At 36.0% G+C, this 22,953-nt stretch overlaps 1 protein-coding gene across 2 annotated transcripts; it reads right to left on the bottom strand.

The window, feature by feature from the left end:
- Positions 1-663: 663 nt before the first annotated feature.
- On the bottom strand, positions 664-22,611 carry LOC129253916 (zinc finger CCCH domain-containing protein 18-like). 2 transcript variants are annotated; one of them, XM_054892350.2, is made up of 14 exons: positions 22,466-22,611; positions 20,254-21,695; positions 16,044-16,188; positions 14,881-14,999; positions 14,007-14,090; positions 11,454-11,599; positions 10,722-10,848; positions 10,074-10,486; positions 9,239-9,535; positions 8,388-8,595; positions 6,875-7,956; positions 6,266-6,386; positions 5,628-5,712; positions 664-4,762 (listed from the first exon to the last, which is right to left on the bottom strand). In XM_054892350.2, exons 2-14 carry the CDS (start codon positions 21,688-21,690, stop codon positions 4,398-4,400), a joined length of 4,629 nt encoding a protein of 1,542 aa, XP_054748325.2. In that variant the 5' UTR covers positions 21,691-21,695; positions 22,466-22,611; the 3' UTR covers positions 664-4,397. The 2 variants fall into 2 exon arrangements, with proteins under 2 accessions (XP_054748325.2, XP_063951314.1); XM_064095244.1 differs by having other exon boundaries at positions 22,239-22,564.
- Positions 22,612-22,953: the final 342 nt, after the last annotated feature.

Raw genomic sequence — 22,953 nt, 5'->3', positions numbered from 1 at the left:
AAGAAATTGAAGACAACGTGACTAGAATAGCACACCATTGAACGCTCTATGAAGGTATTTGTTGCATTTCTACTTTGAATGCATATTATAGCATGTTGTACAATGTACTTGGCAAACTGAAATACCAGTCGTTCGTGGACGCATTGTTGTGGATGTAAATGAAAGGCACAATTCAAAAGAATATATGAAAGATCAAGACATCAAGGATGGTGCTTATCTCATTAAATTTTAAACCATGTCACTTTTGTACAAATGACCTTCCTCTGATCATGCGCAGAATCTTCTGATCGTGCGCAGAGTGGAACTACGAACTGGCTTATTTGTCACTTCTGGGCCCTGTCTTACAAAGAGTTACAATTTATCCAATCAACCACAACTGTATGGAAATCCATCAATGTCATAATTTTTTTTCTACAGGAAATTTGCACAATATCCTGTATAAACAAAGATAAGCACACTGAATTTTTAAGAAAACAATGAATGTATGATTATACATCACATCTAGAAAATATTTTGAACCATCATGCATTTTGACGTTGCTGGCTTTCCATAGTTGTGGTTGATCGGATCAATTGTAACTCTTTGTAAGACGGGGCCCTAAATTCTACTGATCAGGGCAGGAAGGATACAGAGCAAACAAATGAATGAGCACACCTTGAAGACTTCTTTTCTTTTCTCTCAAAAGTGAAGGAACATTTATTCATACATTGTGTCCATAGATGCCTGCAATATCATCATTATAATACAGTGTACAATTTATACCAGCAAGATTGCATGACTTCATTCATTTTCATTTCTTCAATTTCATAAAATAACAGGTGAATCACAACAATGCATAATAACAAACAAGACATTCTTAAAGACATCAAAAACATACTGATTCGCCTGGTGGTTAGTGAAAATCTAAAGAGACAAAATTCCCTCTATAAAATCACTGATTACATTGCAATGACAAACCATTACAATAACATTGGACTAAAGATGCAATAACAAGGATGCAAACCATGTTAAAGTATTTTGGCTGGAAAACGATATTTCGAATTTTCTGCGATAGGCATCTATGACTATAATACAAAAGGGAGAATTTTTCATGAAACCTGTAATAAAGAAGGATAAAATACTGCAAAAAATAAGGAACAGCACAGACAGGACTCGACATTAGCAGTGGCCCGGGGCAACCTAAATTGAGAGTAGGGCCACCAAAATTTTGCAAAAATCCACACTTGATGCCCCGTCAGGCTACCAACATATTGATAAATTGTAATGTTGTCTATTGTTTCAGGGCCACCAAAAATATAAAGTGGATGATTTTGGTGGACTGATCGGGCCACAAGAAAAAAGGTTAGTGTGGAGCCTTGGCACAGGGTTAGTAAAAACAGTGGTATGGAAAAGTATTATCAGTTGGTGTTAATAAGAAGACCACACCAAGTATTTTACACCAGTGTTGAAATTATGGTGTTAGTTCAACACCCATTAGTGTTATTTGATTTGATATATATCATTACTATTTGGTGTCTAATCAAACTCCATGGTTTATTTCTAACACTTAAAGATACAGTCTAACACCATAGATTTTATTTACATTGTACATAACCACGATGCATCAATGAACTCAAATAACTATATTTTGTACTAGGCATTACTTTTACAGCATTATAGCACTACACAATTGTGGTATCAAAATCAGTTTAAAGTTAACAAGTGTTAATGCTTCATGTACTTTCATTTCAAATCAAATCTACACTGATTATTATACCATGATGAAAACTTCTTTCAGTAAGACTGGTCTTTGACAAACTTGCAGCATATACAAAGTAAATGACACACAGCCCTTCACCAATAATAGCATCAAGGCAATGCCTAAGATACATGTCCCTGAAAAATCAAGAAACTATAGTTAAACATGTACATGACTTTGGTCAGTACCGGTATTCAACTGATAATATTCACTTATTAAGTTCGTCACAAAACTGATCAATTCAGAGTACTTGATAACTTCACTGGTAAGTAAATTTCCCGTTACCTCGACTGCAGTATCGCAAAGTGTAGTAATGTACCTAGTGTATATCACTATGGAAATCATATTTCACACAAGAAACTCACTGTTAAACCATGTATAATTGTGAATCATTCATTTTAACAGTCAAATCTTACAAAAGTAGAGACCATCAAATTGCATTCATCCATTGAATCACTTTGACAATTGGTATTTTATCTTTGAGGATACTTTATCAGAAAGCTGAATACATAGATTATCAGAAAGCTGAAAACAATATCATGAAATGTTTGGCCCATTCCATGAGTGAGAAATGGTTTATACCTTAAAGAAATAAAATGGAGCTACCTTTAGAAATAAACAGCAGTTATATCTGTTATGGATCCCAACCAAAATAAATTTTAAAGTAAAATCACATAATACATCCAATAATACATTTGTATTTTTTTAATACTTTATATCCATACCATAACAGCTTTAGGACATACACTAGCCCTACCACCTTTTTTTTAAAGCTCAAAAGTTGCAAAAGACTTCATGGGCCTTACCACTGAAAATTGCTTCTGGGTTCAACAATATATAGTGTCATTGGCTCAAACAAACTAGGGAGAAAATAGATCCAGTTCAGAAAATATTTTTCCCAAGCTAACACACATGCCATTAGCATAACATGATTGCATTCAAAGTGGTATGCACAAGTTAATGACACAAAAAGTCTAAAGCAAGACAGCTTTTGAAAAACTGCAGCTACATGTATCGAGAAGATCTAATAATATGTACACATATTTCAAATGTACACTGCAAGTGTTGCTGAACATCTTGGAATTTCTCTTCTAATTATGTTTAATAAAATTGGTTAATTCTTGATTTAATACATCAACTAAGAACATTGTCTAAGAAATATTGCTTAAGAAATCTACCAATAAGTTTTCGTGATTGACAGAAAATACTGTCTAAAATGTGACATATCAAGAAAAAAATTACTTGTAACGAGCATTTCGTGAAGAAAAAAAAAGAAAACCAAATGATTTAGCATTACTTCTGCAAATATTCTTATTTACACTGCTAAATTTTCTTTTCAGCAGCCTTCTCTTTCAAAAAGAAATAGCAAAAAATACAAGAAATACCTACACATACATACTTGGTTGTACATTTTATGCACATATGACTGCTTAATGTTTGGGTTTTTTCTTTTAATTGATAAACATTAGAGCTATTCGACAAACATGTTTTAATCAGTAATTAGTGATTAAAGGAAGTTTCATGAATAATATATTCTAGAAAAAAAACTATTGTTGTTTCAAATCCAATTATTTCACACATCTTTCTTTATTACACAGCAGAGTAAATAGGCATTTATTCATAAATTTAATCTAAAATTAATTGTAGAATTGTAGAATGGAGAACGGACCTGGAAGTTCTTAAACTGTAAAGACAAATAAAATGTCAAGAATAAGATATCCAAAAATCTCTGGCTTTTTAGAAGAGTTATCAAAATAACAGCAGCATGACTGCATGACAAGTCTATCTAGATAACCATTTTTTTCTTAATAGACACACAAGCAAATGACCCCTTCCATATGTTCTACACTGCACCCCTAATAATCCTACATTTATGTAATTCCTTAATTCTGCAGAACTTGCAAAATGCAATTAAGAAGGTACAGCGAGACTTATCGATTTGCCAATACTTTGGTCATGATTTAAAAAAAAAAATCTTAGCCAGACATGTTATACAAATGCTGAAGAAGTGAACAAGATTGACCACACTGTGGTATCAAAACACAGTAAAATATATTCAAATTGACAGACTGCACAATGGCGAGTAAATAAACACTCTAGTAACAATACATTTGGGATGACTTGTCATTAATATGTATTGGAGGTAAATTCACAGAGTAATGTGTGATTTATGCTTTAATTATATCAATGCATAGAGCATACGGATTGTGTAAGATCGTAAATTGTAAAGCAGTAATGATGCTTGTCAGTGAACTCATTCTGACCAAAGCAGTAATGTAGTATATATATTGTTTGCAATTGGGAATTTGAGTGCAACTTGCAGTCACATTTCAGTTTGTGAAAGAGGCTGCAAGATGTACATGTATTTTCATAGGAGATTAGTATAAAAATATTGACCACTCAAGAGGGCTTTAGTAAAAACCGTCGCCCCCAAAGTCACTTGATTATTGCGGGCAGTGGCTTTTACTATTGCCGGAAATAAAATTGCAGTCAGTGTTTTATATACCAATTAATTTTTAGTAGGTTAATAGTAACAGCTATCGCCCTGCTCAAATCATGCCAATCGGTATATGATTGAGAATATTGATACATGTAGTTAATACAGAATTCAGGATGAACAGGGAGAGAAGAGCACAAGGAAAGAGAAAGGAGATGAGCTTTACTTCATCTTGGATTTCTTCTTCCTGATGAGGTCTTCGACAGCCTGGAGTTGCTTCAGGATCTCTTCTCTCCTGGAAATGGATTCCTTCTTGGCAGCTGGTTTAGTGGCTGGTTTGGCGGCTGGTTTGGGAGCTGGTTTGGGAGCTGGTTTGGGAGCTGGTTTGGGAGCTGGTTTGGCTGCCGGTTTGAGGGCTGGTTTGAGGGCAGGCTTGAGGGCAGGCTTCAGAGCCTTTGATGGTGGCTGAGACTTGGAGGATGGTGGAGACGATGCTCGTTTGCGATCAGAGCTGGTCACCTTAGAATGCTTGACATCGGTAGATGATGTAGCCTGCTGCTTGACAGTGGATGATCCTACCTTATGATCTGTAAGGAACACAGAGTGAATAATGAAATTAATAAGGGAAAGATAGAGACAGACAGACAAACAGAGGAGAGAGCAAGAGATGAGCAGTGGAGAGCAAAGAGAGGAGAGATAGAAGAGAGAGACCTTCTTTGTTGGACAGAGGCATAAAAATATCACTATCTTTTATTGAAGAGAGTTCATTTTCTCATGAATACTGTGATTTCAAAACACATGATAACAATAGTAATAGTTCTCGTGTCTGACATTCCTCAATTATTACCCCATTTTTGGCAGAGCTGTCAATAAGGTAGCTCTAGTATTTCAAGGAATAAATTCTGCCAGGTACCCATTTACCTCACTTGGGTTGAGTGGAGAGAATTGCATCAATGTATTGATGCAGGATGTAAGTGCCACCGCGAAATATGAACCCTGAACATTGTTATCTCTTGTCTGGATGACAACACCAGTATATACACATGGTGGATCCAGGAAAGGGTACAAGGCAAACAAGTTTTTTTAGGTAAAACTTTACGCCCACAACAAGGTATGTTAAGGGGCATACACCCTCTCTATGTTTTGAGAGGTGCCCATTAAACATACATAGTAATAAGCTAAATCTAAGGAAATTGTGTTTCTCTATTTTCAAATTTGCTATATGCACCACTCTATTTCAAAATCCTGGATCCGCTACTGGATGCATGTTTTATCCATGAAATTTTCACACCTGGACTCTGTAACACAAAGCTTAGCAATGATCGTAGAACATTTTTCTACGATTTATTCCCTTGGCTACAATGAACAATCAATCATAGAAATCAAGCGTACGATTAATCGCTGACCTTTGTGTTATGGAACCCAGAACTGGTTGTCAGAACTAAGACTTACCTCTCTCAGGAGCTGTCTTGGATTTCTTTTCTGGTCTTGTACTAACAGAAGGGTCTGCAGGTCGTTTCTTACTTTCATCTGAAGGCTGCATTTATGAGAAACAGTCATATATTTTTATTTTTGCAGCTTGTAATTAATCACTAATAAATCTCATTCAAAATAGTCCTAATGATTTGTACATCAAGATAAATCAAAATTCTACATAAAATGAAGATAACATAATCTGCAAGATATAATTCATTTGAAGATTAATAAAAGGTCTCACTTTTTCATTTTATAACATCTCCTTGCCTTTTTATCAACACTTTCAACAAAATTGAACTCAATTATAAATAATGTTAATGGCCTTCTTTACATTTTGTTCTGAAAATAAAGTACTTTGCAAATAAAGTTATTTTATATGAAAGATGTTGAAACTTACTTGGAAAATAAAAAATATATCAATATTTGATAATTAATGGCAACATTTGTTGTGAAAATTTAACCCAGTATTTACGTCTGTCCCAAATTTCTGAACATGGCATAAACAAATAAATGCATCAAAATTTGTGGTTCAGTTCTACAAAAGTTTGATGTCTTGTGAAACATCCCCCCTCCCAAACATAGCAGCAACACTGACGCTATGCCTATGACCATACCTTGCTTATGAGATTGAGTTTGATCTCTTTACGAGCAGCATGCTTCAAAATGCCTGACTGATTAGAGGTTGGTCTGCTGCTGCTGCTAGAGATGGTTACAGGAGGTCCACGTTCTCTCATTCTGTCAAAATAATGTCAATAATAAACAATTTAATTAGCAATAATATTTGATTCTTGAAGTAATTTTAGACTTTGTATCCTTTATGTGATCTACATGTTACTGCAATATATCTTCAATTTCACTTTTATCATGAAGAACTCAATTGAAGTGGATGATCAGACAGAGGCACAAAATCATGACCCACTTGTTAGCTGTCAATGACAAGATAGATGTTTCATTTGGCCAAAGTGATTACAATATGAGCAGTGACCTCCATGACCCCTTGTCCGATCTTCATAAACTTGGGACCAAAACATGCACTGGACTTTAAAAAAGCTTGTTGATCGGCGTTTGGTAGTGTAAGATGGTTGCAAGCCAATCACAGGTTTGAGCAGGGGATAAAAAAACCCTGTTGGTTTGGGTTATACAATAATGAGATATGGGAAAATACAAATATGTGACCCAAGTTAAAATGATATTTCAGCAAACTTGAAAACTACAATACTTACTTCTGATCTGCTGGTCTTTCTCCCATCTTGCCTTCTGTTCCTTTCGAAGGTTTTGTCTTTGCCTGTTGCGCTGTAGTGCTGCTTGGTCTCTGAGCACTCTGTACCTTTGTGCTACTGCTTGGTCGCTCTCCAGATGATGACTTCGGCATTGACTTTCCAACAGGTACAGCCCGGGATTGCACCTTTCCTGCTGCTGCAGCTGCTGACCTATCAGGGGTAGCCTTACCAACGGGTACCTTTGTAACTTTCTTGGGTGCTGCTACACGCATAGTTTGAGGTGAAGATTTTGATGGAGGTTTGGTCATCCTGTCTTGCTTTAATTGAGGTTTGGACTTGATAGTGGAGGATACAGCTGATGGTAGTTTGGAGGACCCTTTAGTAGCTTTTGTTCCACGTTTTGGAGCTGGAGGTGTATCTGCAGAACTTGCGGAGGATACTGGGCTAGCCAGATTGGCATACATGTTTTCAGAGTCTGCACTAGATACGGATGACCTACTACTGATAGAACTGCTTCTGGAGCGGGATCGGGAGCCCGAGTAAGATCTTGAGCGACGTGGTGGCGGTCTTCCTGAAGCTGTTCCACTTCCCGATCTTGCTAACGCTGGTCTGGACACACCTGGCCTAGATGGTGCTTGCCTAATAGCCTCTTGTCTATGTGGTACTGATCGAGGTGGTCCTGATCTTTCCATTCCAGGTCTGGGTGGTCCTGATCTTGGTTGCCCTGGCCTGGGTTGACCTGGCCTGGGTGGTCCTGGCCTGGGTGGTCCCGGTCTTGGTTGTCCTGGCTTAACTTGTCCTGGTCTAACTTGACCAGGCCGAGGTTGTCCTGGCCTTGATGCTCCAGGCCTAGATGCTCCAGGCCTAGATCTGGTCAACGACCTAGATCTTGATCTCGAGCGGGAGCGAGAGGATGAAGAAGAGCCAGAATAAGACCTAGAGCGGGAGCGAGACCTGGACCTGCTGTAGCTGCTATAGCTTGATCGACTGCTGATGCTGCTTAGACTCTCTGATCTGGTTCTGGAGCGAGATCTACGATTCATTGGTACTGGCTTCGGGAAAGCAGATTTGCTCTTCATTAGTTGCTGTGAAATAGAACAATGTAGACAAAGGATATATGACTGTTTAAAACAAATAGGAATTCACATTCTAATAAAATAAAATAAAAAATTGTGATATGGTGAAAATATAAAATTGCTTAATGGATTTCCTACTCTAAAGAGTGTAGCATCTGGTAAGAAATAACAACATTTCCTCTCTTCCAAAAAAAAAAAACAAGAAAAGATGTACTATGAGACTGTGGATACCGCATACCATTTCTTGATATAATTATTTCATATTAACATTCATATAGTGGCAATTTTCATCAAATTTACTTTTTTTAAGTAGCTGGCCAGAAATATTACACAGTTCTTCAAAGACTACACAGCTTAAAAAACAATGTTAAATCACCATGACTTCAAATGAAATATCTCTTGATGAAGCCCCTCTTTAGAGCAGATCTGCTAGGGCATACCTGTTTATCTGATCCCTTGGCTGGGGCAGCCTTGGGTGGAGGTGCACCAGGTCCTACAGGTTTCCGGACTCCTGGCTGACCACCTGGAGGCCTACTGACAGGTTGTTTAGCTACCACTGGGCGTCCAGCCACTACTTTGGAACCAGGCGGCCGACCCTGAAGTGGGGCCTGACTTCTCTGCTGTTGAGACTGTGTTGGTTTGGATGATCTGAGGCAAAAAAAATTCAAAATGTAAATCATAATCCAGAGTTGTAAAGGGGCATATTGCATTTTGATTATATCAGGCAAGGATATGTTTTCCATTGGGTTCATATCTGAATAATCAAATTCTAGTTTGCCCCAAGCTAATAAGCCATATAACTGCACCACAGTGTTTGGCACATTTGAAAAGCATGCCATGCATACCTTCACCCTAAGATCGATCTTACGCCTCTGCATTATTAAACCAATTCAAGCCAAATTTCATGACTACCAAAAATGTGACAAATTTTTGGATATGCAAGTTCCCTTAATTTGCTGAAATAAAATGTCATGAACTTGGTAACAAAGTTTAAGATGCATAAAAAATGTGTCCTTTGCACATCTTCATCATTATATCAATGTGTGTGCAAAATTTGACAAACATTTCTGCTCAAAATGAGGAACTAGTTTAGATCTGTAACCAACCCCCCCCCCAAAAAAAAAAAAATTATGCCATTCCATGATAAGCTAAGGAGATGTCTTTCACATCACCATCTTATACTTGTGTGTGCCAAATTTGAGGAAGATTTTCAATGGCAACAATTCACAATAGACTGACCTATCACCCTGTAAATCCCCTGCCAACTTTATTGAGTGGGGTATAAACTCACGGTATTGGTTTAGCAGGGGCTTTGACAGGAGGCTTCACCCCAACTCTGGCTATCTGTTGTGGCGCCCCTGGCTTTGCTATGGGCTTTGGTGCCGCTATCTTTCCTTTAACCTTAGGGGGTGGTGACCTGCTCCTGCTGCGTGACGAGAAGCTGGAGTATGACTGGGAGCCAGGAGATTTGGATCTGGACCTGGACCGGGAAGAACCACTATAAGAGCTCCTGGAGGAGCTTCGGCTGCGGGAAGAGTATGAACGTGACCTGGACCTAGAGTCAGATCTGGATCGGGATCTGGAGGAACTGGATAGGAAGAAACACAGTATGTCAATATATATATATATATAAATTAGAAGAATTTAGATGCTATGTCAGGAATAAATATTCTTAGTCAATAACAGTTTAGGAACCAAGTTAATGATTGATTTCAATTCTCTTTCACTTCAGTCCACACATGACAAGCTTTTGAACAAGTTTTTCAAATTTAGAATTGCTGCTATGTCAAGCAGCCACTTCAAATCCTTAAGCACGAGATTACTTGAGTGATCCACCCTAGGGATGCTAAGTAGACCAATATCAATAAATCAAATCAAATGTGGTTTCTATATCTCAGAATGACAGTAAACTTCTTTGCTTCCTGGGTATAGAGAGACCAATTCTCTTGTCTGTCGTAAGTGGTTTCTTCTGATAGGTTTCACTGTATCATTAATTATTGATTCCATTTTGTCAAATCTAAAACATGTTGCAAAATGTATATTATTGATGTCAAATGCCACAATAAAAATAGTAAAATTGTTTGTTAAAATTTATTGTGATCCATGACACAATGATGAAAACTTACTAGGATCGGTCACTGTAAGATGCTGATGAGTTTGATCTTGATCTTGGACGACGCCCACTTCCCAAGGTAGATCTGCCTTTCCTTCCAGGTGACTTATTCCTTGCCCATGGATCCTGCCATGAATCTGCTGCCTTGTCCTTGCCAGCCTTTCCAGTGGTCAGACCACCATCACCCGCCCTCATCCCCAGCTTGTCCCTTCTGGGCACGTTCCTCATGGCTCCTGGACGCTCGTCCCGGCGTTTGTCCCCAAAGCCACCCGGGCTTCTCCCACGACGGAAAGGGGGTTGCTGCTGCTGCTGTTGGGGGCGTTGGCCTCTGAACTGCTGTTGCTGGCGGTTACGGTTGAAGCTATTCTGCTGCCAGTCATTGCGCTGTCTTCCTTGATTCATCATCCTCCTCCTTGGATCATTGAACTATTGTGGAGATACATACATAATGACAAAGGCAAAATGTATAAGGATAACTTGAATAAACACAACCAGGGTTTTGAACTAAACATCTTTAACTATGTTTCTGGGGTAAAAAGGGTAGATTGACAATGACAGATATTTGAATAGTGGAAAGAGTGATATTCTATTTTGGATTGGTGACTTTTCAAAAAGTCAAGATATTCCCATGCCTAATAAATGCTCAATCTAGAATACTCACATCTTGTTGAACTCTATAGACCTGTCGAGGTGGGGAAGGTTGCTGCTCCCTGAAGTTTAAATTTCTCTCGTAATGTTCAGGGGGCACTGGATAGGGGTATTGCTCTTGTGGGTATACTTCACCTTGCCTGATAGAAAGGAAGAAGTGGAACGAAGTGTTAAACATAAATTCCAGATGTGGAAACGATCATAAACTTCATTTATACAGAAATCCAACATGATATGTAACTATGTATGAATGAAAAGTACGAGTCAACTAAGAATCTTAAAATATTCTATGCCCTGAAACCAGTGATTGTGGAAAAGAATATTCTAAGCCTTGATTTGAATGATTTGGTACATTGATAATCTAATAAAAAATATATTAACAATTGTGTACGTATAAATACAAAATGCATGCCAAATGTGTCGGATTTAAATCGTGTAATTGCTGAGAAATTGGCAAAATAAAATAGGCATGGCCTTCCAGTCGGATATTGGGTCTTTTTCCAAGCAAAAATAACACACTTTCCCACCTATACTTATCAGTGTAAGCAATCTTCAGTATCAAATTTTTCAGTTTAGATTTAATGATTTTACAAAGTTAGGTTAAAGTAAATGAATTTGATCTCGATCTCAGATGACATGGTGAAAATTCACTTTGACTAATAACAACTTTCTCAAAAAATAATCAATGCTGCAACTGCATTGCTTTAGCTTTTGAACCATATACATGTATGCTATATTAACTTACATGTATGGATCATCAATGTCCCCCTTTTCTGGGAAGAATTCATTTTCCTTGTCAAAATCATTTTCTTCATCAATCATGTCCCCTATGGTCTTCTGTTCTTCGGGTAGAATCCCCTTTTCTTTGAGCTCCATGGCTTTCTTCCGAAGCTAGGAAAAATATGTTATAAAGTAAGCAATATAACAAAGAGCACGGATAAGTTCATGTTCCATGAAACATTTGCAAAATCATTCCGTATTTAAGGCCAGAATTCACAAGGGTGGTTTCAATTGTACCATGGCACAAAACCATTGACTACATGTATGCAGATATGCGTACATGATTGCGTACCCTCCTCAACATCCTTGTTAACATATATGCCGCTTTAGGCAAAGGGCACTAAATTAATGTTTGAATGAAGTGCAATACTACAAAGAAATCTGTATAATCTGTGGCATTGTACCATCGTACAATTAAAACCATCTTGAATGTGGGCCTGAAAGTTATGATTAACATTCATCTTTTATTTTCGGTATTACTTTCATATACCAAACACAACCATTCTATTGAAAAGAAAAAAAAAATAATCAGCCATACATGTATATCACATATCATAGTATATCATTGGAAACCATTCTTTTCCTTCATGATAACATTAAAATACTGGCAAATTTTTCAGAAGGGTTGTAATTTTAAAATGCAGTTATAACGACCATTAAAAGCATAACCATTTTGTCAACCGTTTGAATGTATGGGGAAAAAATTTTCAAAATGTTGCTGAAATTAAAGGGGAATGAAACCTTTGGAATAAGTAGGCTTGTGTCGAAACAGAAAAATCAAAGAAACAGATCAACGTAAGTTTTAGAAAAATCAGACAAACAATAAGAAAGGAGATCCTCCAATTGGCAATGCGACAAGGATGTGTGATGTCACATGTGAACAACTTTCCCTTTGATGGACTATAAAATACCCCCAAAATGTCTCTTTTTGCTTTTTCTTATGGTGATACAAACTCTTTATCCATGATGTATTCTTTAAAAATCTGTATTACATGCCGTTCTATAGAATGAACACATGATCTACTGATAGATGTGATAAGAGGCAATTTAAAGGGATGGTCCGGGCTAAAAATATTTATATCTTAATACATAGAGTATAATTTACTGAGCAAAATGCCAAAAATTTCATCAAAATCGGATTACAAATAATAAAGTTATTGAAGTTTAAAGTTTAGCAATATTTTGTGAAAACAGTCATCATGAATATTCATTAGGTGGGCTGATGTCACATCCCCACTTTCCGTTTTCTTATATTATTACATAAAATCATATTTTTTTTCATTATTTCACACTTGCGTGAATAATATGTCTCCATTATAATAAAATAAGTTGCAGCAATAATATCAAATGTACTAAATCAGTTGTCAATACAATTTTTCTAGTTCTTGGAGGAAAAAATTTGAATAAACGTAAATTCATATAATAAAATACAAAAGATTAAGTAGGGATGTGACATCATCAGCCCACCTAATGAATATTCATGACGACTGTTTTCACAAGATATTGCTAAATTTTAAAATTCAATAACTTTTTTATTTTGTTATCCGATTTTAATAAAATTTTCGGCATTTTGCTCAGTGAATTCTACTCTATTTATTAAGCTATAAATACTTTCAGTCCAGACCATCCCTTTAAGTGAAACATATACTAAAGTAATGGGGAGAGTTGTTCACAAGTGACATCACACATCTTTGTCGCATTGCCAATGTGAGGATCTCCATAGCATTAGTGATCGCAATATTTAAATGCTCATAACCTTCTCATTATTTGTCCGATTTTTCTCAAACTTTCGTTGATGTGTTTCTTTGATTTTTCTGTTTTCACACAAGCTATATTGTTTTAAAGGTTGCATTCTCCTTTAACATTTCACATACATGAAATACTTATTTTCTGTCCCTATTTCCTTTAAAGTATTTTTCATTACATGTACAGTAGCTGGAAACCAAAAAAAAGAAGAATATTCTCTTCTTTCTTGACTCTGATAGATTGATTCCTGGAAATTTCAGTTGATGTTAGACTACTAAAATAAATGTTTACATGTAGTCTGTGGGAAAAAATTAGCCATTATATGTCAAATAAGTTCAAAATCAATGATTGTTTGACTTATTCTTGGATTATAACTTGGCACAAAAAAAAACAATTTAATGACTTTAAGATTGAGATTGACAAACATTTGTTGGCTTAACCAGAATGCCATCATATCCTCTTTGACAAACTGAAATTCCAGAAAATCTTCCTCAGTCAAGGAAGAAGAGAATATTCTTCATTTCCTTTGTAGTTTATCACCAAATCAAAATACTTCCATAAATTTTGGACAATTTAAATTTTGAAAATTTGTTCATGGATGAAAATATGTGAAATGTGAATGTTCGACAGTTTTGGAGGCTGTCCCTCATTCCCTGCCAGTTAGCATAACCGTCATTTTACCAGAAATGTTAAGATGATATTTTAAATAAATGCTATGACTCAGATATAATTATTTCAATTATAGAAAATATTTTTTAGATTTTATTCTCACCTCTCTGGCATGTCTGAGGCCCCTCTCCCAAGCACTCTCTTGACGAGGTTCCTCCGGGGGCGGGGGCAGAAACTCTTCTTCTTCCTATAAAAACCAATGACAATTCATTCAAAATTCTGCAACAAGAAATAGTCAAGCCTGGCGCACACTACACAATCCATTGCAATCCAATTTTCAAAGAAAGTGTAATTGCATTTGGTTTGAACATTCCAACCTAAAAAATCTTTAACGATCAAATTTTTGAACAGTGGTATGAATACTGAAATTGAAATTCCAGTCCATTTTGGGCCTCCCTGTAGGAATAAAAGCGAATTCAATCCTAAATCGCAATGACATCATCATCAGATGCGACATTAATCTGAGTAGGACTTTAATCTGACCACAAGGGTCGAAGCAAAGCAGAATTCTTATTCAAGTATTTTTAGCAATATGCTGAATTTCAAATAAATTAATTTTACTTCTTGGAACTTTAATATTTAAAGTAAATGTGATTCGTTCAATAATTGCATTGTAGATGGATTGTGTAGTGTGACAGGCTTTACAGTCCTTCCTATTAAATACATTTGCATCCAAAAATGTGCTGTTGGTGGTTTTTTTTTTCATGAACATTAATCTACATCTCTCAGTTGGTTTCATGCAACCTTACAGTACAACTGTAACATTACAGTAAAACTGCCAGTGCAAAAATTTTGCATTTAGCCCTGAAATGCTGAAACTGGTCCAACTTCTGAGATTAAGTGTGAGGTATGCATTAAGTGTGAGGTATGCACTAAGGGTTACTCCAGACCAGGATCCTGACTTCCCTAATGGGCTGGAAACCCTGCTAATATACATGTAGCACATCAAAATGGATAGGATATTAGTAGTTTCTTACCTCTGGGGGAGGGGGAGGTAGGTCTTCCTTGGGAGGGGGTGATGGGGGTTCAATGGGCTGACCCAGTAACACAGCCTGGGCATTGTGAAGTTCTCTCCTGTCAATCAGTGAGTAGTTGCCTAGTCGGAGAAATCAGAAAACAAACTATTTCATCTTCAAGAAGTGGACGTCATGGGTGTAAATACATCTGCTGATAGCATTAAGCATTCAAAAATCATAGTTCTAATGTTGAAGCCTTTGTTAATATCATATGCTAGTAAATATTGTAAATATACTGTATTTATCTCTTTCACATAGCACAACTAACAATAAAAATAAGATTTCCTTGACATAATTTTCATGAAAATTTTGATGATATCTGTAAGTTAATGATATTGTTTTGTTATTCTAATAATAGGAAGTTTTAATAAAACATTGAAGAAGGGATAGGGACAGTAGATTTGAATAACTAGAAGAAAATCTGTGCCTGCTTTGTCCTTATTTTAAAACTTGGCTTTTACAGAACATTTTTCATCTGAACCTTGCATCCTTTCTGCCTTCCGTAATTGTTATTCACAAGTCTTTTTTATTTGGATCATATACTCACTAGGGACCTACATGTAGGTGTGGGGGGCCACACAATATGGCAAAACCATGTAAATCCATGTCAGGACACATGTGGTTATAATAATTGTCAAGCAGGGTCATGGTTAAGCTTAGCCATGGTATGTTCATATATATATCTCTTCTTTCAATTAAAACTAGCATATGGAACAGATTCACTTGAAAAGTAAAGAACCTAAACAGATTTTTTTTTATTCACTCATAAAGAAAAACTTACTGTCCCAAGATAAGTTGGTGAGGTATAACATTTATATGATCCTTTCATTACCAGGTTCATAGTATATCTTCTAAAATCTTCTCAAAACTCTTTTTAAAAGTTCTTTGCTCTCTATATGCCTTGAATACTCTACAGAGTGGATTTACATGTAGTGCTTAAAGTCACATTACTTTTATTATCATTATTTATATCAAGGCAGATTTTATGAATGAAACGGGTTAAAACCTAAATCATTCTCAATATCGTTTTAGGCAATATATCATAGACCCACCTACATGTATTCAATTCTATATCACAATATTTTCATTTTGTTGTATCAAGTAGCCCTACATGTAATACTCACCCTTATCATTGATGCCCGGGTGTATGAATCGACAGCTATTACCCCAGAAGCATTGTCCTCTTGTATAGAAACGACAAATGGGACGAACCTCTGGTTTCTTTTTCTCAACAGGGTCTTTGACTTCTCCCTCTTCCATGTCATCATCCTTCAAAAGAAACAATTAGAAAAGTTATAAGAATAGTAATAAGCAAGGATTACAGGCACATGTCAAGGCTGCAATGGCTTAAACTTAAGAAGTACACAACTTTCTATAAACATGTCTGTTCAGGGCCCCATCTTACAAAGAGGTACAATTGATCCAATCAATTGTAACTCTATGGAAATCCACCAGGGTCATAATTTTTTCTACAGGGAATTTGCACAATGTCCTTTGTAACCAAAGAGAAGCACAGTGAATTTTCAAGAAAATGATGAATGCATGTATATACATCATAGCTAGAAAATATTTTGAACAAACATGCATAATCTATGTTGATGTTGCTGGCCGTCCATAGTTGCAATCGATCGGATCAATCGCAACTCTTTGAAAGACGGGGCCCAGATCACATATTGTATAGAAAGTCAACATTTGAATGCATATCATTCAAAACAGCACTACTTTTTTTTTCTTTGTTTTTTTTATGACAGACTAATTTTTCCCACTTAAATGTATTCTATGCTTTCGGGCTCCTTCACCCCCCCCCCAAAAAAAAAATTAAAAAAAATAAACCATGTATCAGCTTCAACATGACTTCATAAAATAGGGCATTGTGGATAAAGCAGCATTTCATTTAACTTGTCTTGTCTCCATTCTGATTGCTTATACATGTATAGATTTTTTTTCAAGTCAATAAAATAGCTCAAAAGCATGTCCACGTACATGTAAATAAGTTCAAAATCAATGATCCTATCACTTATTCTTGGATTATCCATTGGTATGAAATGTATTAAAATCGACAAGAATGGCAAATTTTTGTTTGCTTCACCAGATACGGCTTTTACAATGTAAGTCCAATGTTGATGTTAAGAGTGTACATGTAACCTTAACAGCAATCAATCTTTCAGACTTCAGAACCAAGAAAGAAAGGTATATACTTAATTTTCTTGGCAATTTCCAACGAAATCAAATACATATACTTTCAAGAAATGTGGAAAATGGTGCATTATATGGATGTAGAGATGTGAAATGCAGAATTTCAATATCTTGGGGAAAGTACATGTAGAAGGGTTGACAAAATTGCAATTTGAATTGCAATTGCAGTCATTTGAATGGCAATTAAATGTTTTGACTGTCAGAACTCATTCTAACTCTTCATGCATGAATTAATTTTGAGAATAATTGGTCATTTGTTCATATTCTTACTTAAACACCATATTGTGTCATTGACAGTGATACTGTATGTGGAGATTGTTCAGATCTTTCTTTCCAAAGATTTTAGATATATATTTTTTTTTGGTACGAAGGTCGAAGAGAAAACTAATTACATGTACTAAGTATTTTTGACATACACACGTTACCAAAATTTTAAGAAAATTAATATCAGGGTCTTATTCCCTTTAAACTTTTATGGATTCCTGGTACCGAATATTTGAATATTCAAATACCTCATCACTCAAAATAAAAAAATCTGTTCATGTCTCACTGATCAAATTCTTTTATTCCCTTAATTCATTTTCTAAATTCTTAGGTACGTTGTATATATGTAATACATTTAGTTCATTGTTTTCATGTCACTTTTGAGGTCTACAAATTGTAATTTGCCTATTTTATGATACAGTACACCCAGGGTTGGCACGTTTTAAACGGTGTGTTTTAAAACATGTTTTAAAACGCGTTTTAAAACACCCGTTTTTTTTACAAAAAAAACGTGTTTTAAAACACCGCATAGGCTTGTGTGTTGTAAATTTGCATGGATGTGATTTTAGATTAATTTTTAAAATACTTTTATTTCTGAAGTGGTGTACTATTTTCTTTTAAGTTATAACTAATAAAAACTCTTTCTCTTTCCCCCTTTATTCTCCCTTTCTCCATCACTTTATCATGTTTCTTTTCTCCCTGTTCAATTGTGCACATCATTCCATATTAATAGTCTATATCTGAGTGTTGGGCTCACTTTTTGGACAGGGAAAGAAACACTGTTTAAAATAAGCTCAAATACATGTATACTACATGTAATAGTAGTACTTAAATGAAATGGAAGTGTTGCACAAGCCTATATACAAACAAATACAATGTAGACTGTAAAACTGACGTTGTACTCTTGAAGTACACACGAATGCACGTGAAACTTTGCGCTTTGTATAGATGAAAAAAAGTAATTTAAACAGAATAAGATAGTCAGCTAGCAAACCTTAATCCTAACAATCCAAGGGGACCTTAAGTTAACCCTATCTTAACTGGGCTATTTCAGACCGGAATATACTGGGGGGGTTAATATGACCCCCCCCCCAGATCTCGGCCGCTGATTGCACAATCACCGCAAAAATTTGCACGCGCGTAGAGCCGGATGTAATCTTCAAGACTGCATAGTAAAATTTTCCCAAAAATTGATAATTTATATTTTTTTATTTTAAATGCAAATAAGCGTATGAAATTTGACCTAAATTAGTTTTTCTGTGTATGTTTTTGCCTTTAACTCAATTTACGTAGCTAGTAGAATGCTAATTTCTGGTGGCAGTATCAATTTTATTTTTTTTGAAACTCTTATGTATTTCTTTGTTTTTGAAACTTTTGTTTTATTGTTTTTTCAAATGAACTTAGTCAGGGACCCTTTTGCAATCATAAATAGCATAAAATAAATCCATTTAAACCAAAAGTAAAAATAATCATACATTTATGATTTTTAGTTGAAAAACATAATTTGCATATAGACTTTCAACACGGAGCACATTTTTGAGCAATTTCGGGTCTGACATGCTGCACATGCACTTACAAAATGTTGCGTGATTTCAAAACCGCGTACCCGGGCGTCACAAAATTGGTCTCAAAAGATGCACAAGACTTGAAAGCAAAAAGTCAGTGAGCGGCGCGGTCAAAGTATTTCGCACCACGGCGTAGTGACAAATTTGTCGAGGAGGGGGGTCAAATTGATCCCCCAAGTTTAAAGAGTTAATCAATGACTCCCTGAAAATTTCAATGATAAATCCATAAGCACGACAGGGCCACACTATAATCATTCCAGACTATTTTGAGGATGCATGCATGAGAATGCAGTATTACACAACAAGTGCATGTCAGACCTAGAATTGCTCAAAAACGTGAAAAGCCAATTGTGAATTCTTGCCAAAATTTGTATCTGTTTCATTATTTGTACATTTTGTTAATGATTTAAAATTGTTGCCAATAATTTCAGTTAAAAAAAACAATTAAAATAGTAAAAAAAACTGTAAATGTACATAAGAAACAATAAAAAAAAACAGTATAGCAAATTTTAAAAACATCTTAATTCTTATACTGATTTTTTTTGTAATATGCATTTGATCAAAATTTTTCAATTAAAAAAAATGAGCAGTTCAAGGGCTATATTTCTAGATTTAACTATTAAACATTGGCATAATTGACTCAAATGAAATAAAGCATATTGGAGCCTCATAGATTATGTCATTTTCGTCCATTGTGCAAATTCTCCCCCCTCCCCTAGATTGACATGACTCCCAAATACCCAGAGACTACATGTATATGTACATGTTTGAGGAATAAACTTATAAAATGTCAACCTAATTTAGTGTTCTTTTTTTAGGCATTCAATTTCCATGATTTAGTCATTTTTGGGAAAATATGAACTTATCTGTTAGAAATTCAGTAACAAAAATTGTAGTCATCTCTTACTTACTCCAAAAATGCATTTAAAACATAAATCAGACTGTATAGTTTAATTGATTTACGGAAAATTGCATCATTCGTTGGAAAAAAACGTTTTAAAACGATTTAAAACGTTTTAAAACAATAAAAAACGTTTTATTTGTTTTTTTTAATAAAAAACGTTTTTTATCACAACCCTGAGTACACCTGACTTTCAAGGCTTCAAACTAGTGACTTCAAACTATTTGTCTGGGTTCTTTTTTTAAAATCTAAATAAATACCCACATACTGAATTTAAAGGAAAGTCCAGGTTGTCTTGAAGATAAACATTTGTAATATACATGTATTACAGAATCTAATTGAAACATAACATAAAGAATTTTACAATGAGCATGAAAAATAACATTGAGAGCTACTTAATGTACTTACATCTAATTCCCCATCTTCTCCTTCTTCACCTTCATTACATTCACCATCATCGTCGTCATCCTTCACCTCTCCATCCCCTTCTGAATCTTCATTTTCTGTATTCTTTTGCTTATTATCCACTTTTTCCTCTTCAACAACAGAATCTTTCTTCTCCTCCTCCTCCTCTTCATCTGCCGGCTCTCCTGAATGTAACTGGTGATCAGGCTGCGCATGGTCATCAACATCCTCCTCAAAGTCGAGCTCATCGCCATGATCCTCTATGTGATGCACCTCGACCACTGCTGCGTCTGAACGGTCACCGTACTTCCTGGATATTTTTGCCGTCTCTGTTGGCACTGTCAAATCTAAATGATCATCGTCATTGTCAAAAGTGTCACCTTTTTTAATATCACTGTGCACTCCTTGCTCCTGATCACCTTGATCTTGCTGTAAGATATCATCATCCTTCTGAGTTCTTGTATCAACATCCTCAGTACTTTGGTCACCTTGGTTATATTCATTACCATCATCTTCCACACAAGGAAGTTCTAATTTCTTACCATCTACTGGGAATAACTGCTCTGTATCTTGATACTTTTCTCCTACTTCATCTTCCTCAGGCTCTTGGGCAGATTGTTCAGTACCTGAAGTTGTACTAACTCCTGTCCTTTGATCATAAGGGAAATTGTCCTGCGCATAGGAAGGCACAGTCGGTGATTTAACGGTTTCCTCAATCTCCTCACTAGAGTCTGCAACATCAGCACTAGAAGATGGTCGTTCATCCTCTCTTTCCCTTTCAAAAGTATCAGATTTATCGTCCCCTCCCCTATCAAACATGTCGGATTCATCATCTCTACTCTCAGAAAACTCTAGTGCCTCGCTTTCTTGAGTAGTTGACGGGTAATTTTCATCCGCACTCTCTGCTGAACTTGTCATGGGACTAGCTGGTGTTGCGTGCACAAAACTGCTGTATTCCTCCTCTTCTCCTTCTCGCTCTAGTCTTTCACTCTGTAACCTGACAGAAGTATCAGTCTCTGATGGAGTAGTGTCATCAAACTCTGCCGTCTCACTACCACTGTTTGCCATTTCTGGGCTCTCGGGCGGGGAGCCTACAGGGCTACGTGGACCCCCTCCTTCAACCCCCCAACTTCCCCTATCAGAAAATCCACTCATTTGGTGAAAGTCTTCATGGCAACTGTAAAACGTATCTCCTTCCCTGACAGATGCCTCTCCTACATCTTCTTGATATTCATTTCCTGATGTATAATCCATCTCTTCTTCTTCCTCCTCAGTCCTTTGACTAATTCTTTCAGTCTCCCCATCATTACATGGATGTGCATCAGAGTTCCTTACTGTTGAAAATTCATCTCCTACTATTTGAGCTTCCATGCCATCTTGCAAGATCCCATCATCTTCACTTTCTGAATCCATGCTTGCACTGAATTCATTGTCATCCATAATTCCTGCAAGGATTTAGAAACAAAACAAATATTCAAAAGTAATATTTTGACCTTTTTTGTATTCCATGGTCATGGAGTCTATTTTGAAACTTATATTTATAATGCAGAATTACTTTTAAAAATAGTATACAGCTCTTTCTTAGTCAAAGAAAGTTAAAATAATTATATTGAGCACAAAATAAATGCAAGCAAACATCTCATTTTTTAAATATTATATTATAATTAGCCTGTCCATTTGCAGGACGATTGACGACAGGCTTCTTCTTCCTCATTATTTTTTGCCAAAGCAACATTACTAGAATAGTCAATACTAATAGTTAGAGTAAACTTTGTCTTTTGATCGTCACTGAGTGTCATCGTGATCATGTGCCATGACATGTGATGATGTGGGAATCAACGTCATGAAAAAGAATGTGAAAAGAGGACAATCAATGAATCGACAACCATCCACTACCATACAGCTGCACGACATACTTGCTGCAACAAGTGATTTGCTCATGCGCCATTGCATTATTCGGATACCGCATCAAGGAATTGTGATATCACCTGTTCATTTTCCACGCATAAGAAATTGCACATAGTACATGTAGACACGGCACAGTACCGTGCCCGTGGGTGGTCGATGGACCAAGACCAAGTCTCCGCGAGTTGACTGAGGCGAGTCAAAAAGCAAATCCAAAGTCACTCACACACAAAAATCACGCTTTGTACAATAATATATCAACCATTCATAAACCTCACGCACCAATTATTTAAATGTCATCAACACTTACTAAATAAAACTCGAAAAATGCGGCGGTAACTGCTAAAAGAACGAGATATTTCGCATTTTCCTATCAGTTATTCTCACCGAGACGCAGTCCATCTCATTTGCACTTCGCCCTCAACTTTTTGTCCGAAAAAAATCGCCCTTGATCAACTGACGATGACTCGATGGGAAGTTCACCAAAAGTTTATTGTAAAAATAGCAGAAAAAACAAATATTAGTGAAGCTTTGAGGAAAATCCATTAGATTAAAAAGTTATTAGAATTTTACTTTATTTTTCATTTGTGAAAAGCATCTTTCATGTATTGTGAATTTAGAAATCAATGAAATGTCATTTACTCAAAAAATGAAAATGGGTTTCATTCATTGTATCTTCAGTCTATCAACAGACAAGTTAGTTTTGATCGGGAGTTTTGATTGATTGATTGATTTTAAAACAGCCATAACTTAAATTTGAAATTTTATTCCTCCCCATAAATTGGTGAGGAATAACAT

Source organism: Lytechinus pictus, chromosome 2, assembly GCF_037042905.1.
Source record: "Lytechinus pictus isolate F3 Inbred chromosome 2, Lp3.0, whole genome shotgun sequence".
Taxonomy (NCBI): Eukaryota; Metazoa; Echinodermata; class Echinoidea; order Temnopleuroida; family Toxopneustidae; genus Lytechinus; species Lytechinus pictus.
This window is presented reverse-complemented; position numbering and strand designations above follow the sequence as displayed.